The sequence below is a fragment of the Sprattus sprattus genome, assembly GCF_963457725.1.
Source record: "Sprattus sprattus genome assembly, chromosome: 12".
NCBI lineage: Eukaryota > Metazoa > Chordata > Actinopteri > Clupeiformes > Clupeidae > Sprattus > Sprattus sprattus.
Genome location: NC_137910.1, coordinates 29723472 through 29740108, shown reverse-complemented (window position 1 = coordinate 29740108; position 16637 = coordinate 29723472). Strand labels below are relative to the sequence as shown.

The 16637-nt window shown below is 41.1% G+C and overlaps 1 protein-coding gene across 1 annotated transcript; it reads left to right on the top strand.

The window, feature by feature from the left end:
- Positions 1 to 2147: 2147 nt before the first annotated feature.
- elf3 (E74-like factor 3 (ets domain transcription factor, epithelial-specific)) lies at positions 2148 to 6053 on the top strand (the record flags this gene model as incomplete). Its single annotated transcript, XM_080848376.1, has 9 exons — positions 2148 to 2209; positions 2542 to 2714; positions 3437 to 3664; positions 3849 to 3986; positions 4123 to 4251; positions 4412 to 4495; positions 4618 to 4728; positions 5151 to 5346; positions 5942 to 6053. The coding sequence occupies exons 2-9, from the start codon at positions 2549 to 2551 to the stop codon at positions 6051 to 6053; spliced, it is 1164 nt and encodes a 387-aa protein (XP_080704502.1). The 5' UTR covers positions 2148 to 2209; positions 2542 to 2548.
- Between the last annotated feature and the right edge of the window lie 10584 nt (positions 6054 to 16637).

Sequence of the window (16637 nt, the reverse complement as noted above, 5' to 3'; positions counted from 1 at the left end):
AAAGCATAACAATTGGGCTTTTCAGCACACAAATGGCTTAAGTTGAATAATGGCTGTTGACAATGACAAGTCTTGGCTCTTGACTCCAGTCTCCAGTATTGTTTATGACTATGTGGCGGTGAGTGATAGCGATGTCAAAGGCAATGCCTTTATAGTAGGTGGTATAGCAGAGCCTCAGGGTACGAGAGAGAGTCAGAAACCTGTATGACGACATTCCAGAGAAACCATGTTTGATGCTTTCTTTCCTTGACTGGAAAACGATGGGTTCACCACACATTGTGAGTGGGCGACCAGTGAGATTGTGAAATCTGGGGAAATCGGAGAATAGGTTTCAGTGTTGTGACACGCTTTGTCTCATTGTTTGGCCTGCCAGAGTCCAAAACGGAGCCTTGGACCTCTGAGATGCCTGTGTGTGTGTTGGAGGGAGGGCTTCTAGTGGAATCCTCTGCGTCTTACTGGGTGTATCAAAAAATCAGTGAGATTGCAACACCTTTTAGTATTGACTATTTACTTAAATTTTTACGTTTTTTACTTTAAAAATGAGAGCAAACTGGTAGTACACTGTTATTTTTAATCAAATCAAATATTTGCATTGTTTTCTTTTTTATACCTAGGCCCCCTTATGTGGATAAACATAAACATTTGGAGCTTAGGCATATCGGGTTTTACACATCATTACCTGCCATGGAGGGGTCTTTGCATGAGGTTTAAGTATTTAGGTAATGGTTTGTGTAATAAAATGACCACTAGAGCCCAGTAGTGAGCCAATTTAACGTAATCAGAACTACAGTGACTGTGCGTTGAAGCGAAACTCAATATTACAATTGCCCAGGGCAATTACTCTGATACTCTGATGTTATGGCAGGCGTGGTGCATTAAAGTTATCAGTGTCTACGTATCGTTCTCCCTCTCTCTAAATCATAAATAGGTGTTTCATTAAGCATAAGTTGCAAGGATGTACAATAATTGTATGACAAATGGCTCAATCAACCAATTCTAAGTTAAGAAAAATAACCCTTGACATGCATATTCATATGCATTTCCTTATAGGACAGACCGCATATTGCACTTTTATTCATCTCTGACCTGAACATCCAGTGAGCTTCCTTTAAGTGCTTTAGTCTAAACCATATGACCTAAATGTAAATGCTTTAGTCTAAACCATATGACCTAAATGTGAACGAGTTGATGAGTCAGTAATGAAAATCTGGACTAAAGCTTCAGCCCTTGCTAACTGCATTGAGAGCGTGTCAGGCACTGATAGGAGCCAACAATGATTGCAGAAGGGGAGAGATGCTTGAGTCTGAGTGATGAGAGGCTACAAATCGAAACATGCGCTAAACTCACACACACACACACAGGCTGAGCTGCAGGCCTTGAGTCAATAGTAAATATTGGCACAAATGAAGTCATTTCTGTAGAACAAACACATGGTGTTTGTGTGTATACGTGCCCCTCTCTCTCGCTCTCTTTCTCTCTGTATAATGTATAATGCTATGTGGTTTGTCCGGGCGGTTTAGAGGTACAGGTGTTATGTTTGGATGGTTGAAAGGTACTATACAACAAATGTGTATTGAATAAAGATGTGTATTGGTCTCGTGCATACACTTTATGGAAAACATAAACACTTCTACCTTTAGGCACTGCATGCTAAAAAAAGAATGAACATGGGAGTCTTTATGTGTATACTCTCATTGTGACATCAACACATGAAAAATACAGACTATGCCAAGAGACAAAGTGAGACATAGATAGACTATGCCAAGAGACAAAGTTAGACGTAGATAGACTATGCCAAGAGAAAAGGAGGAGAGGAAAATAGGATGAGAGAAGAGCAGTGTGGAGGTGTGAGGGCGAGGGCGAGGGCTTGTTTTGTTTGACTGTATTCTCAGGAAAACAGATAGGGGAGGGCAGCGGGTTAGGGGAGGGAGGGAGGGAGGGTGTGTGTGCACTGCCTGTCACGCCGGTGGAAATCCCCCTCCCTGCACTCACCTGGGCCCGCCTCACAGCTATAAAAGCCGCCATAGGTAAAAGCAGCAACAGGTGCACTAGACTAGACACACATAGCAGTAAACAGTTTGAGGAGCCGGACTCAGTGGAGAGAAGCACTCTGTGGCTATACACTCGTGTGGACCTTTCTGTTCAGTGGAATACAATCCAGTGGCACATTACAGACTCCACGTTCCCCTGCCTGAGGATTGCAAACCAGGTGAGTCCAGAAAGGGACCAGGATCACTGAGCATCCCTTCACTGTCTCAGAATTCTTGAGAGAAATGTTCTTTATTTTGTAATATACTTTTGAATCACACTGGAAGACACGTAACCCTCATGACATGACATGACATGTCGCATAGCAACTAGGGGAGAAACAATGTTATAACTGTTTAACTATATAACTGATGCAAGACAAATAAAGTAGAATGCAGCCAAAAAACAAATGTGGAAAAACCAGGATATGTGAAATATGCATGGCTAAAAGCTATTTTGTGACAGCGCAGTTTTCCTCATGAATAACTGTGTCCATATGAACAACATGTCCAGCTTTGCCATGACGACCTCCAGTGAGCTCAGTCGGATCCTGAACAACGTGAATGGAACTGTGTACCCCGCTGAGCCATCTCCTCTGTCACCAATGCTGCACACTGTGACCTTCCCCACTCCTGCCATCAACAAGATGGCCCAGTTCACTGACTTGTCATTTGCCAACACACTGGGTAAGGGCAGTTAACCTTGTCATGCTCCACAGCGCAAAGCCTGCACTTGATCTTAACACTTAGGACCAGCCTCTTGGGTTGCATCCATAAAGAGTGTAACTGTCAAAGTTCAGTTTGAATGGTTTGTATGACAACAGTCATGGTTTATTGGGTCTTTGCAAAGAGTCCTCAGAAGTATCGATTGGTCCACTTAAGGGGGAAAAGACGAAAGAGCAAACAACAGACAAAAAAAGCCATAATGGTCTGAACTCCGCCATGACCTCATTTCTTGAATCATTAACTCTCAGAAAATGTTTAACTGGTGCCAATGGCATCTGAGAAGAATGTCTCCCTTTCATCCCGCGAGCAACCCAAACTTTATTTAACTTCTCCCTGGTGATAAAGCTGTGGTGTGACTGCAGACTGGTGTCACCTGCACAGGCAGTTAAACAACCGGCGATGAAAGACACAGATAAGACTGGGCTGCCAAGTGCAGACACTGAGGTTAACGGGTTAATGAGCGGCCAGTCTGCCGGGAGGCAGTAGAATTCACTGCCTAAGAGTCTGTTTAGGTTGCCTCAACTGACCTTGTGGCAATGTTTTTCACCAAAGCATTTCGTTTTTTATTCACTGCTCATTAGATTTAAGTTTAACTGGGATGACATGTCTCATGACAACTGGTGCACATACGCAAAAAATCAACCCCGACTTATTTTTGCTTTTGAACCGATTTACCCTCACAGGTCCATGGCAGCATTTGATTCCTCTGTACTGGACTAAGAGAAACGTCTTGGACTGGATCGAGTACCACGTGGACGAGAGCAAGTACGATGCCAGCGAGCTCAACATGGAGTACTGCTTTCTGGACGGGGCCACTCTGTGTCAGCTGCCCCATGAGACCTTCCTCTCCATGTACGGTGCACTGGGCGAGAGATTATACCAGAGCCTGGAGAGACACAAGCACAAGCATGGTAAGCCAGCCGTTTGGGAAGGGAGTGTAGTAGGCTAACTCTGCCATCTGAGCAGGCAGGTGCTGCAATGAAAATAAACCTTCTGTGGTTTTGTTTGTGTAATTCTGTTCAATCCCAATGTGTTGCAATCACTGACAGTAGGTTACAAGATATATGAAAGTGTGTGGGTGTCTCTTTTCCACAGACATGCCCTGTGACCTCTTAGATCCTTTTAATGAAACCTGCACCCTTCTGAATGACTTCCTGGGCAACCTACCTCAGTTCCCGACATTCCTGAGTGACGATGGCCTTGGACTGCTGGACACTGTGGTTGTGAGCGATGGTAAGTTGCTCCTCCCTTTTCCCATCAGCAAACCACTGTTGTTATCTCCTGTGATACCACTGACTCACTGAACTGTTAATATACTTTCCCGCTGAGCTGGTATGGATAAGGACTGAACCTCATTAATAACCTTCAGCAGATATCAAGAAAGAGAAGGATTCCTTCAGCTACTTCAGTGGATTCACAGCCGGGCACAATACTCCACATAGCGATGGTTATGAGTCTGGCTCTTCGCTCTCTGACAGCCACAACAGCTCCACCATGGGTAAGGAGGATGCTTTCACCTTTTCCTCATGCCATTCTAGCACTCTTGGTACCTGAACAGATGAATATTATCCAGAGGAAAACATGTATTTATTTGTTTATTTTATTGTTTATTTTTGCGTAAAAATAAATATCCTTTGTGCTCTTCCTTCTTATTCCAGGGAGCTTCATGAACCCCAGCTCTCCAGAGTCCACTGGAAGTGACTCAGACCCGGAGTTCATGGAAAATACATTCTCCATCAAGAGTGAGTTCCATGCTTCAGTCTTTCTCTTGAATTCCCACTGAATGAAAACAAAGATATATAAGCTTCATGTACGTGAGGTGATTTCTTTGCACTGATGGTGTTTTATTGTTGTTTTGGTCTAGAGAGCTTTGTGAAACAGGAGTGCGGTGGGAAGAAGAAGAGAGGAAGAGGGAGACCCCCAAAGATCAACAGAGTCAGTGACCACTACATCGAGACAAAGAAGAGCAAACATGGTGAGAACACCTCCAGTGATAGAGCCTTACTCAACTCCTGCTGATCTTAACAAAGTTTATGGGTGATTTTGACTAAGGTGAATTCAAAGAAAATACTAATGCTATCACATTCATGTTTGACACATTCATCCACTTTTATCAATTGCGTAACTAACTAGACAGATGTGTGTGCATGTGGAATCCCTTGGTCTCAAACCCATGACCTTGGTGTTTTGTTTATCACAAATGCACACACACAAACACACACACACACACACACACACACACACACACACACACACACACACACACACACACACACACACACGCACACACACACACACACACACACACACGCACACACACACACACACACACACACACACGCACACACACGCACCTTGATACAAAATAATAATGCATACCTTCTTTCCATGTTGTAGCTCCACGAGGCACACACCTGTGGGAGTTCATCCGTGAAATCTTGATCCACCCAGAGAAGAACCAGGGCCTGATGAAGTGGGAGGACCGACGCGAGGGTGTCTTCAAGTTCCTCAAGTCTGAGGCTGTGGCCCAGCTGTGGGGCCAGAAGAAGAAGAACAGCAGCATGACCTACGAGAAGCTCAGCCGTGCCATGAGGTGAGCGCAGAACACGCAGAACACGCAGAACACGCAGAACACGCAGAACACGTAAGAATACGCAGAACACGCAGAACACGCAGAACACGCAGAACACGTAAGAATACGCAGAACACGCAGAACTCAGAACACAGAGAGAAACCTCGCATCTGCAGTGAGGCAGCAAAAGAGCATTAGAATAATCCTTAAAAGTTGATCTCAACTAAATGTTGTATTTTATCATCAAGGAGAACAAGAATGATCCTTAAAAATAGAATCCAATTGAATGTTAGGAGCTTTCTTTTTTGAGAAATTCACTCATACCTTCAGTTAAATATGGCTGAGAACCAACACAGAGACTAAAGAACCCAACTCCCACCACACCCTGGCAGACAAACAAAATCAAATTAAAACAAGAAAACAAAAACAGAAAAGACTCCCTAAAAATCCATCATATTTTATGTAGTGCTTCATGCTCTAAAAGAGATGAACATTAAGAACAGTGACAATATCATACATGAGAATACTGTGAAGCATAAGACTCATTTCTATTTGAAAAAAGAACAACAACGACACAACAGCAAACTGACATGCAGTTTCTCCCCCTCCCCCATAGGTACTACTACAAGAGAGAGATCCTGGAGCGCGTGGATGGGCGTCGCCTCGTCTACAAGTTTGGGAAGAATGCCAGCGGCTGGAAGCTGGAGGACGTTGGCCTGGGAATGTGAAGTGTCCAATGGTGGGGTAGAGGGGGGACTGTTGTGTATGTGTGTGGGGGGGGTCAGGTAGCAGGGGGGTGACACTTTTTGGAAAAGAGGTGTCTTCTGACATCCTCTCTGCAAAGGGACAAAAGACTGAAACTCCCCAAGAAGAGATCACCCAACACCATCTCCTTCCCCCTCTAGGGTACAAAAGACACAAAATTCTCACATGCCAGAATGTGGGAAGTGGTGTTGCAGAAAATGTAAGCCAAAGTTTTTCGGCTCAAGTAGGTTATATGAACCAATAATGATGCTGTATGAGTGTGTGTGTGTGTGTGTGTGTGTGTGTGTGTGTGTGTGTGTGTGTGTGTGTGTGTGTGTGTGTGTGTATGTGTGTGTGTGTGTGTGTGTGTGTGTGTGAATGAATAATGTACATACACTGTCTTCCCATGTTCATGTTCCCTAAGGTGGATGGAAGCATGGGTTGTTGTCTGATTATTGGTCAGGCATTGCTATTGACACCTCTCAGGCCTTGCATATCCAAGTGCTCCTTTCGACTCTCTTCAACTCTTTGGTTAATCTGAGGGTCTGAACATCCCTTAGTCAGTCATCTCTAAAACCTTACTGCTGACAGGAGAAGCACTTTGACTTTAGTCTCCTTGAGGGTACTTGTTTTGATCCTGTAAATCCTAGGTTGAAGTCCTATTTACAGGACTACCTGTTTATGCTCATTTTCTTGGAATTTGTGGTGATGGTTTTTGAAGACAAAGTCTATGAGTAATGGGGTGAGACAATTTTGTCTGAGAAACATCACGACAAATAGCAGAGATGAAAGTACTGAGACCAGAGAGAAAGAGAAATAAAGAAGACATAAAACACTCAGGGCGAGTTTTATGGAGGAGGAATGTGAATAGTCATATGATGTATGACATCTCTGTGTAATAACATATATTTAAATATATGCATTTGTAAACACACTTCTATGAATCAAAAGCAAATCAAACCCTGGATATAGACCAATCCTGCTTTTTCAGATGGCGTGTTATATATGAAAATCATTCAATAGATTGTTGTGTATGAGAGTTAAATCTCAAATGGTTAACATTTACAGTTACTGTACGATGTACTTACCTTTATGTATGGCATATTGTTTATTTTTTTGTACATGTCTTTGTTAAATAAACTTATTGACAACAAGATCTTCTGTTCATGTTTTTTCTACATCCCCTGTATCCTGTGAAAAATCACAACATCAACAATGAAGAAAACAAAACAAAAGTGACACAACCAAACTAAATATTGCATGCATTTGAATAGAATGTACCTTTCAACCTACTCTGTAAATGGCCTGAAGCTCTTTAAACATACAGATAATGTCCAAGTGTTTGTCTAATCATCATTAAGTGACACAATGGTCGACAAATAACTTAAGAGCCAAGGCCTTACTGAGGATTTAAAAGCAACATACCATCCCAAACAGTTTATGGGTAACATGGACGTTATTTGACAGCCACCTGTCTGATAGAGCAATCACTCACCAGAAGGAACAACAGACGGCATCTAAAGAATTTTAAAAAGAGTCTTTCCGTTTGGGCTGACTGGAAATGAAGATATCATCAGCATGTCTCTGAAATTACACTGACACTACCCACACACTCTCAGAGGATCAGATGACAGTAAACCAGAGTATGAGAAAATCACTTCAACTTCACACTGACCATGTTCTTGATCATACATGCACAACTACGTAAAAGACTGTTGTAGAATCTTAAGAGAAAGAGATGTTAAAGTAGATCATTTTCTTGACAGTCACACTGCAAAATCACCAGTATTTGGCAACAGAGAACTCACTTTCCTTTAACAAGCAGTGCGGTTACATGTGTCAAGTTTTCAAGCGTAGTCTGGTTTCAATCGAAGATCCAATTCATGTAACTCCCCAAATCTAGATTTCCTGTGTCCGACTGAAATCAGATTTACACCCCCAGATAAATGATCGGATTACACTGTAAAATTTGATAAGTTGACCTTACTTAAAGGAATCAAGGAAACCGGTTGCCTTGAACAAGTTAAGTTAATTTAACTTGAATTTCCAAGTTAGGTTTACTTAATGTCTACTAGTAATGTTTGCTTAAAAATGAGTTGTATTAACTCAATTGATTTGAGTTTATCCTACATTAAAATATAAGTAATTGTAACTTTTAATTTCTAAGTGTTAGCTACTCATACAACCCAAGTTAATGTGACTTCACTAAAAAGTGCTGTTTACTTAAAGGAATTAAGGAAACCGATTGCCTTAGAAAAGTTAAGTAAACACAACAAAGAATAATCAGTCAGACGTACTACTTTTTATTTTCTCTTAGTAAAATCATTTGTGTGAAGCACATACAATTTGGAAAACAAAACATTTACTCTTAACCCACATAAAAATGAAGGTGGACACTAAATGTGACATAACTGGCCATTCTGGCTTAATTGATGATGTGAAAGTACAGCACAACAATTCAGTGTGTTCAAGCAATTGATAACGTTTAAGTACAACAATTCAGTGTGTTCAAGCAATTGATGACGTTTAAGTTCAGCAATTCAGTGTTTTTAAGCAACTCAACCTACTGCAAAGGGGCATTTTTCTTAATTGTGGAAGTAAATACAGCTGGCCATTCTGGCTTAATTGATGACATTTAAGTACAACAATTCAGTGTGTTCAAGCAATTGATGACGTTTAAGTACAACTATTCAGTGTGTTCAAGCAACTCAACCTACTGCAAAAGGGGCATTTTTCTAAATTGTGGAAGCACATACAATTTTAGCAAACAAAACATTTACTCTTAAGCCACATAAAAACGAAGGTGGACATTAAATGTGACATAACTGGCCATTCTGGCTTAATTGATGACGTGAAAGTACAGCACAACAATTCAGTGTGTTCAAGCAATTGATGACGTTTAAGTACAACTATTCAGTGTGTTCAAGCAATTGATGACGTTTAAGTTCAGCAATTCAGTGTGTTCAAGCAATTGATGACGTTTAAGTACAACTATTCAGTGTGTTCAAGCAATTGATGACGTTTAAGTACAGTTTTCAGTGTGTTCAATCAACTCAACCTACTGCAAAAGGGCATTTTTTTTAGCTCTGGAGTTTTGGCCTAAGGTTCCCTACTCCCAGATCCAGCATGACCCTCTAAATGAAGTCGAACGTGTTCTTCAATCTTTTGGGATAGTCCAAATGTAGGTTGTAGATAAGTCCAAAAGTCAAGCAAATAGCATCAACATGATTTTGAAGGTCATCCATTACGATGTTACCTTCCAGTATGATAGAAATGCTTGATGGCTCCAGGTGCAAGGCATTTTGACTTGGCTGTTGGCTGTCTTCGGGTATGACTGTCAATACCCCAACAGGAATCTCTGTGAAATCCGTGATGGAATCTGAATCCTGCAGACAAAATGAAGGTTATAAATAGGAGTTTATCCTTGCTGTTGAAAAGGCCTATATGACTTAACAGTGTAAAAACCTTATCTGATTTTATTTTATACTTACAAAACAAACTTTGAAAAAAATCACTCCCATCATCCCCAAGAAAAACGGCAAGACAGCGTAGGACAGCTGTCCGCCTCGCCACAACATCATGGGTCTGCAAATGAGGGGTAAACCAATCAAGAAAAGGAAAACAATTAGGGAAAAGCACATGGGCACTGATAATATATAGCTTTGTTATCAATAAACCCTATTACAAAAAAAAATACAGTAATCTGATACACCTATCTAATGTTAGCATGCTACTTCTCACAAGGTAAACTGCTTGCTAACTGGTTTGATGACCTATCAACCTCACTGTAACGTCTCAGTTATCACCACAACCCCATGCGCTAGAATCCTCCACCCTCAACCGTTGATCAACGCATCCCAACGCATGTAGTATGATGGCTCTGGTATGAGCTAGCCGTTAGCCTCCATGAAGTGCTCGCCTTCCAATAGCAATTTATTCATACATTTATATACACGCAACAAGCATCCAAATATTAAGAATGACTGTTGAGAAAAGTTAAACTGACGTCTTTATCAGTCACAAAGCTTTTGCTGTCGTTTGCAAACCGTTTTCCATAATGCCCTAAAATCAGGTATCCGATGTAAGGTTGCAGTAAGCACATGGAGTCCATTTTTAAATGGAGTTGAGCGTTAGCCTGCATAACGTGCTCGAGTGCCATTACAGTTTTTCACTGTTGCTAAAACCCGTTTTTCAAATCTCTTAACTGTTCACAAAATGGAACTCGTGTTTTCATTTGGTACACACAGCCATATTTTCAAAACACACACACATACATTAATTTAGGACACACAACTAAGCATTAGCTGCACACTACCAAGCATTTACAGCACACAGAAGTGCAAAATTGAAAACACATCGATCATCGAAACACACCATATGAATGACAATGACTCATTGAGCCCTTTCTCCTTTTGTAAAATATATCAGTGTAGGCCTACATTTTTCATAGTCAAACATAAAACAGCAATACCGTTGTTCTCACAAACCATATTTACAATTTCAGTCTCCTGTTCAAACAAACACTAGATTGTATTGACATAAAATTGTATACAAAATGCTTATAGTTTTTCTCAATTGCATACACACATTTTTTGAAAGCATGCCTCGTTTTCTCAAAACTCTAAACACAAATCCCAAAACAACTTACAAAAAATGCAAAACCCTCTATATCTCCTGGAAAATGCTACTTTGCTTTAAAAAAAATATTGAAAGTTTGTTTTCTTCCTCCACAGCGTGGTTCTCTTTCAGTCCTACAAAATACAAATACTGTGAGCACACTATATTCTATTGATATGCAGTATTACAGTACACAAGTCAAACAGATTTCGTACTTGTTCTCCATCCTGAAGGTTCTAATGAAAAACCATGAAAACATCCACCTGTTTACATCCACCTGTCTACCACAGCGGCCCAAATCTCATTAGAGATGACCATTCTCCTTCTTCTTTCTCCTCCTCCTCCTCCTTCTTCACCTTGTCCTCATTCTCTTCCTCCTCCTTGTCCTCCTCTTCCTTCTCTCTGTACTCCTCAACCTCCTACTCCTCCTCCTTCTTGTCCTCCTCTTCCTCCTCCACTTTTATGGTGCCGTCCTCACTGCAAATTGGTCAAAAGACCTGAAAGTTTCGAGATTGACTATTTGTGTCTTGCAGGTTGATGCTTTGAGATTTTACTTGAAAATTGTGTGCAACAACAGAACTTTGTGTACAGTGTTTTGACAACAACGTGATGTGTAATTGACATCAGTGTGTTCACAAGGAAAATCAGAGTCTAATGCAGATAAGGGAGTCTTAAGTATTTCCCACTTGGGGCAAGCGATTGATACATGACGCGAAGGTTGTGCAGATTGTGCCGAATTTTCGCTTTTTACTTCTTAACAATAGTGAAAAACTGTAACTGTGATGTGTGATGTCGGGTTTATGCCATCATGGAACCGCACTGAAAGATCACAGATATCCAGCACTCCCCTTAAACACACACACACAACACCTGCACAGCATGATCATGATGTCTTTAAAAGTTGTTTGTTCTTTTTATCACCACAGACATATTACTGTCACCATGGCCTGTATGTCTGAAAGGTGGTTGCATGTATCAGACTGTCCTCAGGCAGACAAGAGACAAACTGAACAAAACAAAAAACTAAAGTTTTCATTCTGTGTCACAGCACTGAGATAAAAGGTCAAATTAAGGTCAAAGTCAAGTTTGCTTTGTTTACTTTGCAGAATGAGATTCTTGATATGAATGTTCACCTTTGCACTCAAAGGCCCTTCCTTCTTCACATGGTGAGGAGGACCATAAGGTGAGCTTCTGTGTGAAATGGCACCATTGTCTATTGTTCACGTGCCTCAATACTGCTTGTTAGTGGAAAAATGAATAGATGATACAATGTCACTCCTCTTTTTTTATTGAGGGTAGAGTTATTCATAAACATACTTTATTGAGGTTAGAGTTATTCATAAACATAGAGGAAGTATATCAGTATACAAAACCACAGTGGTGGTCCGTCAGGGCCTTCAAGGCCTTCTCTGCTGGCCTAAACATCATCAGAAAATAAATGTAATAAAATCAATTTAATTTTAATATTTTCTTTTCATAAAAATGAATTAAATTATTCCCCATAGTCCATTGTCTTCATTTCATAGCTTCCAGCGTTGTTAATTTATGTTAGAGCTTTCATCCAATCATATTTCAGCTATCATGTGTTGCCACGCTCCAAGAGATCTTCCCCGAGAACAGAAATCTTCCCTGAGGCCTTCGGAATTCACATTGAAGGCCCGTGTACATCTGATTGGTTATCACAACTGGCTGTTTCAGTTCATTTAAATTGAATGAACTGAAACAGACAGTTGTGACAACCAATCAGATTTCGAGTTGGCGACATTGGGCCTTCTAGAAGGCCCGGAAGATTTCTTTACCTCGCGTTGAACGTGACACGTAAACGTCCTTTGATTGGATACTGAGGCAGACCGGTGCAGTGCTTCAGTGCTCAGTTTAGCTGGCTAATGCGCAAACGATGTACATCGGTTTCAATGCTTATTATGCTAGTTGTTTCAATTGGTAAGACTAAATATAATTACATTAACCAGCTCAAATAAACTAGTTTACACCAACTTGATAATTCCAGTTTTTGATACAATTACAACGCCATTTTCAAGACGGAACTTTCAAGAAAAACTGGATATCGTGAGGATGGGAAGTTTAATGAAACTGCTTTGCAGGTGGGACAATGCGATGTTTAGTGGACAAACTTGTTAAAGCTCACATAGGCTACTTTCGGTGGACTTAATAAAACTTTGTAGACTAATCCCTGAAAATCGCCTTTTATTTTTAAGTTGTGACAGTAATGTCCAAGCGATCATATAACTGAGAGTTTACTACTCTTAATGTATTGTTAATACGGGTGTATTGATTTTAAATGCTCCGGAAATATTAATAAAGTCTGTTGTACTCGACTATGTTAAGGTGATGCAATGCTCACTTATACTGCCTTTCTGTATAAATATAATGGTTCGAGAGCCATGGCGTCGTAATGATGGTATTAGGAGGTGGATTCACTCAGTTTAACATCGTGTAGGACATCGCTGAAGGCCTAGTCGTGAAATGCACGGACCGCCACTGCAAAACCATAACGTTTAGTTGCAACTGAAATGTAGAGAAATCCACTCAGATACATTTTGTAGGCTATCCTGCCAAAGGTTGTTGATTAATCTAGATCAGACCTCTTGAAGGTACATGTTTTAGTTTTTCCTCAACTGGATAAAGTACCTTAACACTTCCTAAAAAGAGGTAAACCCCCTGTTCCGATTCTAAGAGAGCTCTCTTGACTCCCCCTCTTGACTCCTCGATGCCCCGACTCCTCGATGCCCTCAGTGGTGAGAGATCAAGAGACCGTTCATTTTCAACATTTGGGACACTCTAATCAGAGAGGATGTGGCATCATCACGCTGTGTGTACGTATCTGCTCGCACTAGCGCGCTCTGTCAGACTGCAGTGTGTGGTGCCGTCACTTAGCAAGCGAGCAATCATAATAAGCTACTGACATCGACATGGCTAACGTATACCTCCCTAACGAATTCAGACAATTCTTTGTTAATCAATCACGGCATAATTGCCCCCGCTAGTCAAGCGAAAAGTGTCTGATTAAAAGTGCACTAACGGGCTATTCCCGGGTGGTAAAATAGCCCTTTGTACAGTCCCAGGTGGGGGGGATAGCCAGCTGCTTAGCATAACTGCCATTCATAACCAATGGTAATGCTACCAAGCTAGGCTAGCTAGGTATGCTAACTCGGTATACATTGTGAATAACCACCAAAAATACTCATGTCACTGGCTTTAATTTGAGAATGGCATGTTATTAGTACATTTAATATCAGTACAGTTGTTTAATTACTGCTGATATGTACATTTATGGTCTGTAGCCTTGTGGTCTTCTGACTCTGCTATCATAGCCACCATAGCCATTATGTCCGCCATTGTTTTCAAAATAAACCGAAAAGCTCTGGTTGGGAATGGCGCACAGAGTTATGGGTAATAATGCCGCCATTAGGGCATCAAGGAAGCTCAGACCCTCACTTGAAAAACGACCGTTATGTGACGTATTTCAAGGAGTCGGACAAAAGCGGAAATGAAGGTTTAAGAGCAATGGGACACTCCTTGCTCTCTTAATAAGAAGGAAGGGAGGAAGGAAGGAGGCAGAAAGGAGGCAAGGAGGCACCTTTGGAACGGGGGGAAAGTATTAAAAAGGTTCCCAAAGCCGGAAGGTAAGCAGCCACTTTCTGCAGAAATATGCTAAAAAGGCTTCAGATTAGCTTTCCAGAGACAAAACAACCAATTTCTTAAGTCTCCACCACTGGTGTCATTAGTTACTGTGTGAAATACCTCGACTCTCTTGCCCTGCATCTCTTCCATCCACCCCTGATTCACACTGTCCTGATTAAAGTCAGAGTCATTTTAATGATCTAATAGGCTACACCAGATGTGTTCAGCTATTCAACTCGCTCAGCCAATCTGTCATTCCCCCCTCCTCCTCTCTTCCTCTCTCATCTTCTCTCTGCACTTTTTCCTCTCTCCTCTCTTCCTCTCTTCTTCTCTCTGCATTCCCACCTCCTTCTCTCCTCCTCTCTCTTCATTCCTCCCTCCTCCTCTCTTCCTCTCTCATCTTCTCTCTGCACTTTTTACTCTCTTCCTCTATCTGCACTCCCACCTCTATTTCTCTCATCTTCTCTCTGCACTCTCTCCTCTCTTCCGCTCTCTTCTCTCTGCACTCTCTCCTCTCTTTCTCTTATCTTCTCTCTGCATTCTCTTCTGTACTCTTCTCTCAGCATTCCCCCCTCCTTCTCTCCTCCTCTCTTATGGTCTCCAACTCTCTCCTCTCTTCCTCTCTCTCCTCTCTGCATTCTCTTCTGCACTCTTCTCTCAACTTCTCTCTGCATTCCCCCTCCTTCTCTCCTCCTCTCTTATCGTCTCTCTGCACTCTCTCCTCTCTTCCTCTCTCTCCTCTCTGCATTCTTTTCTGCACTCTTCTCTCAACTTCTCGCAACTTTTCGCAATTGGCAACTTTGCCGTGTCACAACTAGAAGATAAATGTATTGCAAAAGATGCAGTAGGTCAACTGCCATCCTGATTATTATCAACACCTGACACACTCACATGGGAATAAAGCATAGTACCGTACACGTCTAAGCTCAGTATAAACACACAACCCATTACCAAATTAGATTGGCATTTTAGTAGAAATAGCATTAGCAAACACGTATAAAAACTGATGTTAAAACTGATAGCTAAGTTTGATTAATGTTCTTGCAATGGTTCATGAGATCCATATTAGTAAGTGCACAGAAATATGTACACTTGAAACACCTGTTGATGAAAATAACTTTTGGTTAGATCAAATGAATGGTAATGAGTGATTTTCATTTTTTCAAAGATGAAGTTATGTTAAATAATTTTGTTACTTAAGAGTATTGGGGTTAAGAGTGTAAGAGTGCATATTCAAACATACGTTAGATCTTAGCGTCCCTTAGGAGACAAGGCAGTTGTAATCAACTGGGTTTACATCTTAGCCTACTTTAAATGCATATACAAGACAAAGTGGAGGAACTGAATTGACTTGTCACATGTCTCCTTCACATAACACTGAAAGGTGTAGACATATACACACACACTTTCACTCTCACCGGCTAAGTGTCGGTTACACCTGTTTAACAGGTGTATTTGGCCTGTAGCCAGGTTTTCGGCTCAGCACGTAATTTACTGGAATACCCTGGTCCGTGGCCAGTAAACTGAGTTTGAAGGAGGAGCTAGGTTACTTAGTTTCACTCTGACAACAGTCCCCTTACAGTAAAGTTTTCTTTAAGTCAATGGCTTACTTACATAAGGATTTTCATGAGGTTAAGTATTAGGTCTTACAGTAATATATTTAGGATGGGTCAGACCACTTCCATAGGAACAATAGGATTAATGCAGTCTGACAGTTTATGTCCACTTTACTTCACTTTACTTTACTTTATCCAAAGGCCATGTAAGTGCCATTTTCCAAATTGTAATTCAGATTTAGATATTATAGTATTTAGATTCATATTTATGGATTGTTTGTTATAGTGATTGCATAATTGTATTGATAGTTCGCATTTCAGTTTAGAATATGTTTAGTGCACATACATTGCATTACTTAATCAGAGGTGAGCTGTGACGTAGTGAGCTTGCGCATTTATGTATCAACTGTCAGATTTGTTTCATTGTTTCAGAATTAAGTAAAAGACGGGGCGAACACACTGTTTTTCTTCCGTTGTTGAAACACGCGTAGACTCGTTCTTTCCGTCCAAGAGTGGTTAAAAGACTAATTATGTTAAGAAATATTTAAGGACAACAAAAAAGGGACTTTTAGCCACTACATTAGTAAGCAGAAAAACAGTCGTCGAAAGCGGGAGAAGATCATCGGAAGCCGAGGAAAGATGCGTTGCCCTGGACACCAGTTAATGAAGGAACCTAGCCAGCTGAAGAATTAGCTAGCGGCGGTTACAATGTTGTGCAGCCGACATGATTTCCAGACGACTTCCACACTGATG